Here is a 15,546-nt window from a genome sequence, read left to right on the forward strand (position 1 = left end):
ATCAAATGGGTAGTTTTACTACTATAAACCAATTATTGTATTAGCCATAATGTATATATAAGGAGACTAAGGAAAAGAGAATAATTATCCACAGTTATCATTTCTATCAGTAGACAAACATATGTTGGAGTACTGGTATTGTTCTAAGACCAATTTAGAGATACTTGTTCAAGAGACATTATAGCAGAAGGGAAGGCTGGGGGTGGAATCATGTAGGAGCTGTGTCTACATCAGGCCTGGGACAGCAGGCAGAAACTCAGAACCTTTAAAGGCTTAGAAACACCTCTAGCATTTTACATAGGGTTAGAAAGAAGAAATAGAGCTCCAAGATGTAGACAAAGGGAATTATTAAAAAGAGAAAATATTCCAGGAAAGGGTGATGTCTTCAAATGAGAGGGACATTTAATTAGGTAATTTTGTACTATTCCAGGTCAAATAGGTGAATCAGTGAATAATTCTTATGGAGATCACTGCTGATTTGGCCAGAGCATTTTTAAAAAGAACAACACAAAAGACCACATTTTGGTGAGTAAATCCTAAGCAGAATGATGAATGGAAAATAGGCTGGAGAAGTGAAATATGCTGATTTTCCTACTGAACACATAGAAACATTTGGGTAATAAGTTTAGAAATGACTAAAATCAGTGTGCCTCAAAAAGAAAATTATGACTGTGTAGATTTGGACATCCCATTTCACTTCTGTCCTATGGATTGAGAAAAAAGAAAAGAAACATGAAATGGAGAAAAGAAAACAATAAAACGTAATATGGAGAAGAGAAAGATGGTATGAAAAAGCTGTAAAAAAAAAACAAAAAACAAAAAACTGGAGTGTTTTTGAAAAGTATGTCCTGTGTGTACCTGTAGGACCATGAAGAGATGTGTGAATCATATTTCTTCTTTCATCTATAGCCATTAATACGCACACTTATTCTAATTGGATATATAGTGCAAATTCCCAAGAAAGACTAGTATTTCTGTATTCATTTATTAAAAAGAAACTAAATCTGTGAGGGAGTCCATTGTTGTTGTGTCGATGATAAAACTGAATCCTAACGGACCCGTGTAAGGCCACAGAGATAGGAAGATATGGATCAGAAAGGTCCTTTCCCACCAGCGCCCTCTGTCTCTGATACAACTCATATGAACAGTGTTGGTGGGTGATAGACATGAAAGCCTTTGATCTCCTAATAACATGTATTTCTTCAAAAAAAAAAAAAAATGACTACGGTCAACAGAAAACAGCCTGAAATAAAACAGATTTTTGTTTGCATCCTCCCTCAATAGAATTACCATTTTCCCTTAAATATGATAAATAGAAGAACTTAGCCTAGACATATGTTAGAGGAAAAAAAAATTCAGTACAGCAGAATGCCTTATAAGTCACGGAATGTAAAACATGTGTTACAATGTAATAAAAAGTCATCCTGTTTTAATAATTATTTAAAGTTATTAAGGAATGGGGGGATAGAGAGATAATCATTGATCCTATGAAACAAAGGTGATTACTATATTTAGCAGGTAAATCAACTATAGCTACTCCAAGAGAATTTTATTTTTTTTTCAAATCTGTGTTTCTCTTAATCAAAACATTCCAGCATCTGTTTTATATCAGAAATGAATAAAATATGTCCACATGAACAGAATATATTGGCCTTTACTTTTTGTGCTTAATTGTTTTAAAAGATCATCAAGAAAAAGAAATGTTTCAAAATCTCGTTTTGTTTTGGCTACAATTAAAATTCTCCTCAGTTGCTGGCTAGTGGATCCGATCTATACATCAGCACATTTTAACGTCTCTGGAATTGTGAAGTGAGAGTGAAAATTGCCTTGACTATTGAAAATCATGCTTGGAATTAAAAGAAAAGTTTCCTTTCCTGAGGTGACAAGGTACTGCTATTGTTGGAGGGATTGAAATTGGAGCCAACAGTGCATACATCTTACAGAAGACTCTAAAAACCCGACTGCAAAGGTTGGGTCGCTCCATTACTGTGAGGGGCAGTGGCCAATAGAAAAGAAGGGAGAAGATCCAAGAAGGCTGAGGTAAGCCATCCTGGAGCCTGTCAGAGTGGAAACAATACATCCAAAGGTCTTCATGGTGAAGAGTCACCATCCCTTTCATTTATTCTGATTGGAGGTTTAACAGCATCAAGTCAAAACAAAGAGTTTTCATTCTTTTACTACCTCCCCTCCCCCATCAATTTATTTTACTCAGCGTCAGACCAGCCACGGGACTCAACGGTATATTCCTGGAAAGCAAGGTAAACTATTCTGTACTTTTTATACAACTTTTGGGGTGAGATACTCAGAGTTCTGATTCCAAAGATGTGGTGTTACAACTTCAATAGCTAATGCAAATCTCTAGTCTGACGAAACTTTAACTTGTCTCTGTTGGAAGCAGTCCAGAGAAGCATTCTGCCTTCGGAGGCAGTCTGACAGCTGGCAGAAACTGTTCTGAACATTAATGGGAGGAATGAAAGACCAACATTCCACTAATGAGTGGTTTTATGTTCATGTCCCTAGGATTTGGTGAAATGCATTTGTGCTTACTATTAGTTGTTTTAGCTAAATGCCCATTGAGGAAACGGTAAATTTTATATATGTATATATAACACAGGTTATAAGCTAATGTTTAAAATATGTACTATGCATATATTTTTCTATGACACTAGTTCTTTGTGAATGTTATATTTGGTGTTATTCAATGGAGGAAAATTTCTTTCTTCTAAAAGTATACATCAGAAACTATTAACTTAGTGTTTGTTATATTTATACTGGATACATAAATATAGGGGAAATTATAACTTATGTTCTAAATAGTTTTGTTCTTTCTTATCCTGATTAATTATGTCATAGGTGAATAAACATGTATCAAAATTACATAACTGATACGTTAGTTCTAAATAATTTCTGTCATATGCAGGCATGAGCATATATATATATACATTTGTAAAATATAGAGACAGTATATATGAGGGAGATTATAACAATTATATAGGAGAAAATGGTTATGTGAAAATTTCATAATTCTGCTTCTTGGCTGAACATCTTCATTCTGATTTGTATTTAAAGTTACACAACTCTTTCCCAAAAGTAAAGCTTACCTGAGAAGTTCAGCAACAGAGCCAGAGATGAATCACATACTTTACTTCAGATCCTAGACCCATCCTTTACCATGAACTTCTAAATTGTCCTTTGATCTCTATATTTCTTTGGTCCGAGGGCCAAAGAACCTGGGAAATCTCCTCCAGATGTTATTCTCATTTAAGGGTAAAAATAAAAGCACATGCAGATGCCCACCTCTTAGGAACAGCAGGCAGTTGCCACTTCATTTATTAGATCACATTTTGTTCTCTTATACTCAACTACTGGTTTCAGCAAAGTTTCTCGAGTTAATAGCTTGAAATGGAAAAGCACTTAAGCTTCTAAACTTTGCTTTCCATTTCTCAGCTTTCACTATGACTCAGTTAAACCCAGAAAGGTTAAGGACTGTGAATTTGTTTCAACGTCTGTAAACTGCTTTGCCTGTGATGGGTACTCAATAAATGTGTATTCATTGCTATGTATGGATTAGAAGTAAAGATTCTCAGCCCTACCTTGAAGAAACAATGCTTACTGGGTTGATTCTTGCCAGTATTTAAAGATCAGTGTACTATTTAACATCTGTGTTACTTACTCTACAGGTGTTGTAATGGCAACCTCAATCTGTTTGATGCTTTGGGTGCTACTCATAGCAGATACTGTGTGGACACAGAGTGTGAGACAGGCCTATGAGGTACAGGATCCAGAGGACTGGGATGTGCATGATGATTTCTATTGTCCCAGGGAATGTTTTTGTCCACCTAGTTTCCCTACTGCCTTATACTGTGAGAACAGAGGTCTCAGAGAAATCCCTGCTATTCCTTCAAGGATCTGGTACCTCTACCTGGAAAACAACCAGATAGAAACCATACCCGAGAAACCATTTGAGAACGCCACCCAGCTAAGATGGATCAATTTAAACAAGAACAAAATAACCAACTACGGGATTGAGAAGGGGGCTCTAAGCCAGCTAAAGAAACTTCTTTTCCTGTTTCTAGAAGACAATGAGCTAGACGAGGTACCTTCTCCATTGCCAAGAAGTTTGGAACAGTTACAGTTAGCTAGAAACAAGGTCTCCAGAATCCCTCAGGGGACCTTCAGTAATCTGGAAAACCTGACCCTTCTTGACCTACAGCATAACAAACTTATAGATAACGCCTTTCAAAGAGATACCTTCAAGGGACTTAAGAACCTCATGCAGCTAAACATGGCCAAGAATGCCCTGAGGAACATGCCTCCAAGATTACCAGCCAACACCATGCAGCTGTTTCTGGACAACAACTCCATTGAAGCAATACCCGAAAATTATTTCAACGTGATTCCTAAAGTGGCCTTCCTGAGACTTAACCACAACAGACTGTCAGATGCAGGCCTCCCGTCGAGAGGTTTTGATGTGTCGTCAATTCTGGATCTCCAGCTGTCTCACAACCAGCTCACAAACTTCCCCCGAATTCACGCTAACCTGCAGCACCTTCACCTTGATCACAACAAAATTAAAAGTAAGTAGCCATGAGGATATGCCTGTGACCAAGATGTCCATCATGATGTCTAGTCTCTGTCCCTTGTAAGAATATCAATTGTGTTGTTCCCCCTACCAACACACAAGTAATGGGCTGTTAGAATTGACAAATTATTTTCAGTTTTCATTACACAATGTTGTTGATTCAGCTTTCATAAACCAAAATTCCCAAATCTTCAAGTTCAGGGTTGAAAACTGAACTTAGTCATCTACACAGGACTTTTACATATGGGAGAAAGGAAACACCTCTGTTTTCTTTGCCTTGGAGAGATTCTGGTATTTCTCTCTCTGTGGTTAAACATCACTACATCTCAGTGCCTCTCAGAGTAGCCTTGAATAGAAGGTCAACTTCTTGTCCCAGGATCCTGAGTACCAGGATTATAGGATTGTGCCCCCATGCCTGGCACTCTGTGGGGTAAATTTGTTGGAGAAAATATGGAAGGTACAATCTCATGAATTATCTATAGAATAGGATATAAGAGTTGATGCCTGAATCTCCCTAAGTATCATCATTGACCAAATACTCCATGTAGAGTGGGTTTCAGTGTGCATATGATAGTGTCCCCTCACCCCAGAGTTTCTGAGTCATTCAGTCTTGGGTAGAACCTGAGACCTCTCATTCTCAACAAGTTCCCAGGTGCTGGTCCTGATGCTGTGGGTTATCATACATAGAGGTACTACAGATGCTCAAGAATTTAGTTACTTGAGATGGAAACAAATGCCCTGGGAACTGGTAATTACCAGGACTTAGTTATGGATCCACAGTGAGGAAAATAACTATTCTTTCTTGAAAACAGCTTTGGATATAGAGTGGACAGTGGATCAGGTTGAAGCCTTTCAAAGCAAAAATGTTATCGAAGGATGAAGTGGTTACAAAATGTACACTCTTGGAAACATTTGAGATGAACTCAACCTGTTCATAATTACATCAGGCTCTCTGTGGTGATGAAAGTGAGCAATTTTATAATCCATGCTTAGGAACTGGTACACAGGCTAAGATTCATCTTCATATATCCAATATACGCATTTTGGGAGAATAACCATGGGCAGATTCCTTCTGTAATTTTTTAATGCAGTCTTGAAGTGAGTGTTGATGAAAGTGTTCTATAGAAAGTAACCCAGATAAATGCCACAGGTTTATGCTTCCTAGTTATCATTCGCTAAAGGTTCATTTAGCATACGATCACATAACCATTCCATTACAGGGTCGGAGCACCTTTCCACTGGGCACTGCTTGGGGAGCATAGATTTTTGTTTTCATTATTGTTGCCATGTAATTTAGCATAAAATTCTGGAACTATATGGCATGTTGCCAACAGAGCAGTTATTTTTTTCCCCAGTAGTGAGGAAATGCACTGTTTAACACACCAGTCAGAAGGAAAAGATACAACATAGAAAAATTGTTAGATGAGTATGTTTAGTTGAGCCAAACATCATAATGTTTAAGGAGGACCCTGGGTTTATATGTTTTTCCTGATGAGAGGTCTATGTTCCTATAGGTTAATTCCTTATCTATAATAAAGCCCCACAAATAACTGGAGATCGAAGTTAATTTCAGGTGATTCAACATAGACTTGTATGTGAGTTGCAGATGCTGGGAGCTTGAGATCAAGTCTTCAGGAATGAGGTGCCAGCATTGAAAACAAGGTTGCGAAGCAAGCCATTGTGTCTGCTCCTGAAACTTCACAGGTTTTCAAAGGCTGTGAAATACATTCCAATATTTTAGTCAGTCAACCTTGTATATTAGCATGTGTCAGACTCAATTGAGTTTGTGAAAGGTTGTAGGGATCCCCCACCCCAGGAGACTAAGGATTCAAGTGTGTAATCATTTCGTTGCTTGTAATCATTTCCTTGGCTGGAGAAACCCGAAGCCTCCCAAGACCCTTTTGTGATGTTGTCGGGAAGTTCAAAGAGAAAACTAAAACTACAACCCAGGTAGGGGACAGTAGCTGTCCAATCACACAGAGTAATGGGACACTCAAAACCAGAGGCTCGCGTCTCTCACCTTGAACAAAAGGAAGCCATGTCCGCTCATTTAACACACGGATCTAGTTTTGTTTACCATGGAAATAAATGTAGAATAAGGATTTCCTTTGTTGGACTCACTGGATGAGAATTTTATCGATCACACTGTGTTATAATAATTGTTAATGTACTTAGTTCTTGTCAAATAATCTAGTTGTTAAAAATATTTGCAAGAAACAAAAAACTTTTATATGAAAAGTCCATTAAATTTACCAATGAACTTGGCTTTTGTGATTTTGGAAAAGCATGTATTTCTTCTGAGTACGAGGGACTTGAATTTTTATGGAAAATATGCATATACTCCAATAAGTTACTTCTCCACATTCTCTGAGAAGAATCCTAATTTATGGAAAATTATTAAGTTTATAACTCCTATTTCTCTTATTCCAGTTATTTGGATATACTGAATATGAGGTATGGGAGTGATGAGGATATTAAATAAGGCACTGAGTGTAACACAGTATCCCTGGTGGGCAAGGATCCCAAGTAAGAGAAAAAGGCTAGTCTGGGCTGACTTTTTATACAATACTCAGGTGGAAAGAACAGTCATATTTCCTGATAAGGTCTGTGTGTGGATAAAGTGATTATGCATTTGAAAAAATTATAACCACAAAGCTGATTTACATATGCGAGCCTTGTTTAAATCAAGTCAGTTCACAAGCTAACATAAGGTTTGGACAAAACAGCCATTATCCAAGTATTAAATCATTTGAAATTATATTGTGAATGTGTTTGCACCAAAAAGACATAGGAGAGAGACTTTTCCCAAGTTAGGTGTGTCTGGTTGAAAAGGACCTCTTGCTCATTTTTTGTCGAAAGCAGAAGCCATGGATTAATGCTTGAGATCATCTGCCCCAAGCTTACAGGAATTTTGGGCACATAACAGCTCTTCCCTCTGGAGAGGACTCTCAGTGTGGCTGTTAGTGCCATGAGCTCTAGTCCAAGACAGGCCTTCCTTTTCCCATCAGTACCAGGTATAAAGGTTGATGGGGTATTTCCTGGGCTCAACCCTTCGCAAATGCCTTCTCTCCAACTAAATAGATTCATGTGGGGGGATTCATGACTTTAAGTATTATATTAGAATTACGATAAATACTTCATGTAAACATACCATATATTACTTCGCATATTTTAAGGTAACAATACAGCATATTATCCTTGCAAGAATTCTTCCACCTATCTATCAGTCGACTCATTTACCTGTGTACCAGGTCTAATAGCTGTCCCTGCTTTTAATCCTCCAAATACGTTTCTCCTTTTTGCATAGTAAGGCAATTTTCACATGCTTCCTCTCACCTGTAAGCTTAGAAAATATCTGAGATATCTTATTTACCTTGGATCTATCATTGTTTTGAATAATACTACCTATGCAATATCTCACACTAAGATACAGCAGGGCATAGAGTGAGAACACTGCACCTGTTCCATCAAATATTTTCCGGGATTATTCTTATGAAACAGATAGGTACAATAACTTGTTAGACAACACTTTGTATCTCTACAGCTTTCATCACATGAGGTCATTCGGCCCCTTAGGGCCACTGCAGTATTGTTTCATCTAGACTTCTAAACTTTTTTTGGTGTTTCAATTTAACCGCTCATGCTATTTTTCCTTCCGTAGATGTGAACATCTCGGTAATATGTCCCACCACCCTGCGTGCAGAACAGGACGCCTTCATTCATGGACCTCAACTGAGCTACCTGCGCCTGGATGGGAATGAAATCAAGCCACCAATCCCCATAGATTTAGTGACATGCTTCAAGCTTCTTCAGGCCTTCATTATATAAACAGCCACCAAATCCAAACTGGATTAAGAGTCGATGTGTGTGTGGCACGAAATTTGATTGTTTCTCCTAGGTTTAGGTCACAAGCCACACTTAACAATTGTTCTTAACCACAATTTTCATCTGTGCAGCTTATTTTTTTTTTTCCATTTGAAAATGCTTCGGTCACTGGCATACAGCTGCTGCTTGTATTAATTTGCTTCCCTCTGATTAACTAAAATAGACACAGAGTTGAGATAACGTCTCAACTCAACGCTCTTTTTGTCTGTTTGCTAATATTACTAATATCAAGTCATTTTTATGGTTACATATCCAAAGTGATTTACTTGTCTATGACCAAATTTATGTGTACTGGTTGTGTGCCTATCAGCACAACAATGGGACAGATGTAGGAAGTGCTGCAGAAAATGAATAAGTGAAATAACCCTTTGCCATAATCACCACGAACCTACTAGTCAAATGCTTCCTAGCCATTAGAAATAAACAGTGAAGCAGAAGAGAGATCTTCTAGTCACTTAAGATTAAAACAATCAAGACATTTGTGGTTTACTATCATTTCCTATATTTTTTTCTTATATCTAATACACTATTTTCCAGTAACTCCATCCCTACATTGTACAGTTATCATAACACAATTCTCACGAAAGCACACTGTTTTAACAGCAGAAATTTACTCAAATTGCAAATTTTCCAGCACTTATTTTGCTCATGGTGTTTTGGATTTTCTAAATAAAAATATCCAATGTTTTCTAACAAAAGGGAAGTGTGATGTTGTTTCAGGGACACTATTCACAACTTTCATTTAGTAACTGTTATAATAAGAAAGTGTTTTAGCCTCAACTGTTTTGCTAGCATGAATACAAAATGTTCTCCTGTCTTATTTTTTCCAATTAGCATAAGAAAGATTATATTCTAAGTACATGATGTAACACACTTATTTGTGATAAGTTTTAAAAAACTCAGTATTTCATTATTCAACCAGGTATACTTTTCTGTTGCATTCTAGTTTTATAATTTTTTTCAGATACTATAATAATAAATATATAATACAAAATTTATATACAAATTTCTATATGATTTCAACATGATTTTCTAACAACTCAATATATTTCTGTATAAAAAGACCATATACATTTGTGAAACACTTGTAGAGGAATTCAGTAGATTCCTATATTCCAAAGTCTTTTGAAATACTTATTACCATGTTTGTAACATGAATTCTCATGAACAAAACATGATGTGAAGTATTATTTATTTATTTTCACACTCAAATTTATTTGGGGTGAGAAGCCAACTAAAATGTTCTTTTTCTTTTTCTTTTTTTTTTTTTTTTTTTGGTTTTTCGAGACAGGGTTTCCTCCGTGCAGCTTTGCGCCTTTCCTGGAACTCACTTGGTAGTCCAGGCTGGCCTCGAACTCACAGAGATCCGCCTGGCTCTGCCTCCCGAGTGCTGGGATTAAAGGCGTGCGCCACCACCGCCCGGCATCTACTAAAATATTCTTAAGGCAAGAAAACAAATTAATTGGCATAAATCAAAATTTAAAAATTGTTTGAGGCACATACCTTATGAAAATTATGTCATATACAATTGTATCATAAAATACAGGTTATTAGCTGTTACCAGACTTGGAAACAATAGTACACAGAGAAATATACCTACAAAAATTTGAAATGCTATGATTTGAAATATATTTTAGGTAATCCAAAAGGAAATTTGAATGGGTGAAATTTATAAGGAATCAAAATCTATGTAGAGGCAGGTTTTCTGAAACAACCATCCCCCATTACCCACAGCTTAGTTTTCTGATGTTTCTGTTACTAGTGTCCATGGTAGTTTGAAAGGAACAAAAGGAATATTCCAGAATTAAAGCCATCTTAAGTTTTAAGTTATGCACCTTTCTGAGAATGGCCAGTTTTCAGTGCCCTGCTACACCCCAGTAAGGAAGTGGACCATCCCTTTCTCCAACCAATCTATTCTGTAAACCCTATCCATTCTTAAGTCACATCTGATCTAAGTGGCCTGCTGTTACAACATCACGATCTTCTTGTACAAATACTCTCTGTGCACGCACCACAAGGCCGGCCTCTCTCACCTCACTTCATCTCATACTGTAGACGTTGTTATCTTTAGACATTGCAAATGAAGGGTGCAGTATAATATTTTGAGAAAGGAATAATATCAAAAACTGTATTACTGTAGACTGCTATGATTACTCTCTCTCTCTCCATTAGTCATCACTGTGAATCTCTTTCCGTGCATCACTTACAAATTCAAGTGTGTTACAGCTATGTATGTGATGAGAGAAGACAGCATGCTTATGGATTGGTATGGTTTTTAGCTACCCACTATGGATCCATGGTTTTAGCTACCCACTGTGAATCTTCAAATGTATCTTTCACAGATAATAAGAAAATACCTTCTTGCTCAGATTTGTCCAGCAATTTATCTTGAGATGATTGGTATTGTTTAAGTGGAGCCTGGGTAATGATTCAAGAGAAAAGATATAAAAGCATTACTAACTTGCAGGTTTGTTGTGAAATGTTCCTGCCAGGTATTTGCAACTTCTTCCTGTTTTCCTCTCTCTCTCTCCTTCCCTCTCTCTCTCTCCCTGTACCTCACTCTCACTTTCCTTTCCACCTTCAATATTTCCCTCTTTATTCCCATACCTCCCTTCCAGCCTTATCATCTTGTGTTTATTTCAAGCATTTATTGGATAGTGTGTGTGTGTGTGTGTGTGTGTGTGTGTGTGTGTGTGTGTGTGCACGCCCGCGCGGGCGCGCACACATGCACCCATACACCAGGCTGCATTACACAGGCAAGATAAAATTTTGTTCAGTTATATTCTAGTGCATAGCACGCAGATAAGTGTAATATCACAAAACCATGACGGATTTTAGTTGTACAAATGTTTGCATTCTACAAAGTAATTAGTAATACTCATTTGATGAAGAATTTTCTAAAGAAATAATGACTAAAGAAACACATTAAAAAATGAAAAGTACTTAATAACTGAGGTGGAAGAAAACAATATTTCAAGGCATTATTTAAAGACTGTGAGATCCTTGGAAGAATTTGGGAATTACAGAAGACTTTTAATATGGAAAGGATTATGTTCGTCAGGGGTAGCATCATGCAGTGGCGGAAACCATCAAGCATAAAGCTAAAATCTCTGAGTTCACACCTCAACCTTGTCATTTACACTTGGGCGAATTTTCAAATTCTCTCTTCACCTGTCAAATAGTGACAAGAAATAACACCCCCGTTTGTTGAGAGTTAAGGGGGTGTAAACATCAGAAGAGTCAAGACAAGCTCCCAGTGCATGGTAAATTCTGTGAGATTTATCAGTACTGTTGTGTGACATTTGAGGGAACTTAAGGTTGCATATGAAGAAATCACCTAAGATTTTACTCCTATACACTGACTGGTTCGAATTAAAACAGCAACAAAAAGAAAGACACGTAATAGAATGGCAGTTAATGTAAAAATGTTGATGTTAGAAACTATATGTTTCTAAGAGTGATGTATTGTTGCATGCATATAATCCCAGCCTTTGGGAGGTAAACAGCAAGAGAATTAGAAGTTCAACACTTTAATCAGAAGGTTGCCCTGCTTATCATCCAGCCCCTATGCCAAAGCCACTAGAATTATCTATTTAGAAAGAATGATTTTTTTTTTACTAAAAAAATTCTGAGGAATGTAGAAGCTGTATCAGTAACCAGCCTCAAAGACCAACTGTATGAACAAAGTTTATTCTAAGATACTCATCTACAAGTGCCAAAGCCTAAAGACAGAGGTCAATATGGATATTAACATCAAAATATGGATATCTGATTAACAGATAAACACATAGGGAGATATTTTAAATTGAAAAGCTCCAAGAGAGCCACTGTGTCTGGGGATAGAAAGCTTATTGACCCATGAACACTTTTTATTTTTCCAAAGTTAACCATAACAGAGATTGTGCAAACATCCAAACTAATGCTAAAGAATAATAAAATCAGAGTACTTATGGAACCATGAAGGGCAGAAAGCTCAGCAATGCATCAGAAGCTCTTTAGGAGAAGCATGTGGCACAGTGATTTCTGCTTTGCAGGAAAAAAAAAGATCACATTTTTAATCAGCCAGTGCTATTTACCATGGCTCTGATCTTTGTCAAGTGCCTGCCTGATTGTAGGCACTGGGTTCTCATCTATTAAGCAGAGAACAGTACCATCTATCTTACCTATCAAGAGAACAGATGTTGATCTTTTATCACCTGATGTGTGGAAAGCACTCAAAAAAGAATAAGTCAAAATTTTATTATTAGTTGGCACTCAGACATGAAAATTTAAAGATTTTCCTTTCCAAATCAGACCAATGTACAAAGTCAGAATGGAGAAAAATAAGTGATCAAACTGAAATTAAAGGTTTGAAATTTTGATGAAGGGCAGACAAAGGTGGTGCTGTAGAGCTGAAAGTCAATGACACTGGGTTGAATCATGAAGGAAATTCATTTATTAGATAATGGATTATTTGGAGAAAAAGACTGGGGGGAGGTCCATGGAATTAAATACAGATTGATGGGATTGTGGTGCATATGTATCATTAAAAAGTTATTTGAGCCTTAGATATTACAATTTCCAAGTTCTTAAATAGCCCAAGGAGAAGAAATGGAAAGGGAATCAGAGAAATTAAAATTCCAGAGGTCAGAAGATCAAGCAACCTAACTGTGTGTAAGAATCTGATACAGGAATATCAGTATAAAATGATGAATTTTTGAATAACACTAATAGTTTAAGTATCTTGTAGCTACCATTTACCTGCTGAATGAGAAGACAAACTTGAACTTAGTAGTCTAGCTTCAGAGCTCCAGCTTCTGACCAGGAGGTATTCTATATATCTCTTCGAATAAAACATTGCCATCTGTTTTTTAAAATATGTTTTTCTAAAAACCATAAGTTGGCCAAATGAAAGTCCAATAAGAGCTATGCTGACATTGCTTGGAGTTGTTTTTCAAGATGTCCATAGAGCCACATAACAAGTGGACTATTGCCACTGCTCCTGGTTGCCCACCAGAATGCAAAGGAAAAACATTACTGAAGACTCTAAAAAATTTATTCCTAAGTGTGGTGGTTTGGATAAGAGTGGCCCAATAGACTCATAGATTTGAATTTTTGGTCAGCCGGGAGTGACACTGTTTAAAGGGATTAGAAGGTGTGGCCTTGCTGGGGAAAATGTGGGTGGGCGTTGAAGTTTCAAGAGTCCAAGACAGGACCATAGGTTCTTTCCTCCTGCTGCCTGCAGATCCAGACATAGAACTCTCAGCTATTTCTTCATCATCATGTCTGCTTGTGCGCCACCATGCTCCCTGCCATGATGAGAATGGACTAAGCTTCTGAAACTGTGAGCAAGCCTCAATTAAGTGCTTTATAAAATAAGAGTTGCCATGGCCATAGTATCTCCTCACAGCATTAAAACACTGACTAAGACAATAAAACATGGAGAATTCAAATTGGTACTGACCAAGAAGCTTTTTCTATCCTGACTAGCTTTTATAATGCCAGAGGTGCTATGTAGGCTTCTGGAGGAAATCAAAAAGTCATCGACAGTCTGTGAACCCTTTGAGCTAAAATACTGGGTGGAAAGATGTGGCCATGGATACAATAGTGGATTACATGTCATGGTGGTAATTTACCATGTTCTGATTGGATTTAAGGACCACTCTACAGGAGGTCAACTGTTATTGGTACACTCATAGACCCCAGGGTTGACTACTACTATTATTTTCCAAAAAGGACATATTGTAAAACTGTTCTCTCAACTCCTATCTCCATATCCATACTGCAGCTCTCAGATTCCATCAGAACTGTTTCATTGTTAAGTGGACAGTGTTTAATACAAAAAGTCACAACTGGTCAGAGTACACAGAATACATGTCTATGGGGGTGTTCAGCTCCAAATTGAACAAATATACCACCCTCTCTCCATCGAGGCTCAGGGACTCTCACTGAAGAGGACTTAGAAGGATTATAAGAGCCAGAGGTCAAGGAAGACCAAAGCAGAACAGACTCTTCTAACATAACAGGCCTGCTGGGCTCATGAACTCATAGCAGCTATGGTTGTCTTCCCAGGACCGGAACAAGATCAAAGCAGCCAACATTTAATCACGGAGGGGGAAGGTGCTCATGATCCTTAACCTTAACTAAGAAGCTACTGACAGCTGGTGACCTCTGGGAGAGGGAGAGTCAGGCTATTTATTTATTTTTATGGAAGTCTCCCTAGAAGTCCAACCATGCTCCAGTGCATGGACCAACACACAGGAGCACATGGGTAACACAGACAGGACTGCTTGGATTATTAAAAAAAACATGAAAAGGTACAACACTGTGTGTAGATCTAAAGATAGTTCGGGAAAACAGTGAAAGATGAAGATAATTAAAACGAATGGTATGAAATTTTCAAAGAATCAATAAAAATGTTATATTTAAAAGTTGTACCAGTCTTTGTGACTAATGAATTGTGCTAATTATACTAGCATTTAATTTGAGGGTGTTAGAGTAAATAAAAATGCAGTCAGCACAATCTATTGGAGTTAAATTATGGGGTAAATTGGGGGTAATTGACTCCTCTTAATCTATAATTATCCTAATAGTAAATATATTAATGTACATACAAACAAAGGAAAGGAAAAAATACCTAATTACTCTAAAGCAATATGTGTCTGCAACTGATTATTAAGATACTAGTCTAAACTGTCTCCTTTTGATCAATTTTTGCAAAAATTTTGAAGGATTGCATATATTAGAAGTAATTTATGATTTAGTAAAGTAGCAGATTGTTTTATTAAACAAAAGCTCTCTATGAATGTATTCTTTATGCATCTTAGATAGTAAGATATCTTGGTAAAAATAATTCTATTTTGAGAAAAAAAAAAACGTATTGATAATACTACACTGTTGGGTGTGGTGTCACATGCTTTAGTCCCAGCACTCAGGAGGCAGAGGTAGATGGATCTCTAGTCAGAGTGATCCAGAGTAACATAACTTATAGAACAAATCTCTCTCTCCATATATAGATTTATTAAAATGACTGCAGGCTGTAGCCTAGCTAATCCAGCTACAGCCAGCTATTAAAGAAAGCCCAAGAATCCATTACTTTC

At 37.1% G+C, this 15,546-nt stretch overlaps 1 protein-coding gene across 1 annotated transcript in view; it reads left to right on the forward strand.

The window, feature by feature from the left end:
* The window catches only part of Kera (keratocan), a 10,032-nt gene extending 1,541 nt beyond the window's left edge, over positions 1-8,491 (forward strand). The window contains exons 1-2 of the mRNA XM_052753193.1: positions 1-4,577; positions 8,244-8,491. The exon at positions 1-4,577 is cut by the window's left edge and continues 1,541 nt beyond it. Of these exons, the coding sequence (XP_052609153.1) occupies positions 3,689-4,577; positions 8,244-8,410 (1,056 nt within the window). The 5' untranslated portion in view covers positions 1-3,688 and the 3' untranslated portion in view covers positions 8,411-8,491. The remainder of the gene's footprint in view (positions 4,578-8,243) is intronic.
* Positions 8,492-15,546: the final 7,055 nt, after the last annotated feature.

The sequence above is a fragment of the Peromyscus californicus genome, unplaced genomic scaffold, assembly GCF_007827085.1.
Source record: "Peromyscus californicus insignis strain IS unplaced genomic scaffold, ASM782708v3 Scaffold_24__1_contigs__length_46423439, whole genome shotgun sequence".
In the NCBI taxonomy this organism is placed as follows: domain Eukaryota; kingdom Metazoa; phylum Chordata; class Mammalia; order Rodentia; family Cricetidae; genus Peromyscus; species Peromyscus californicus.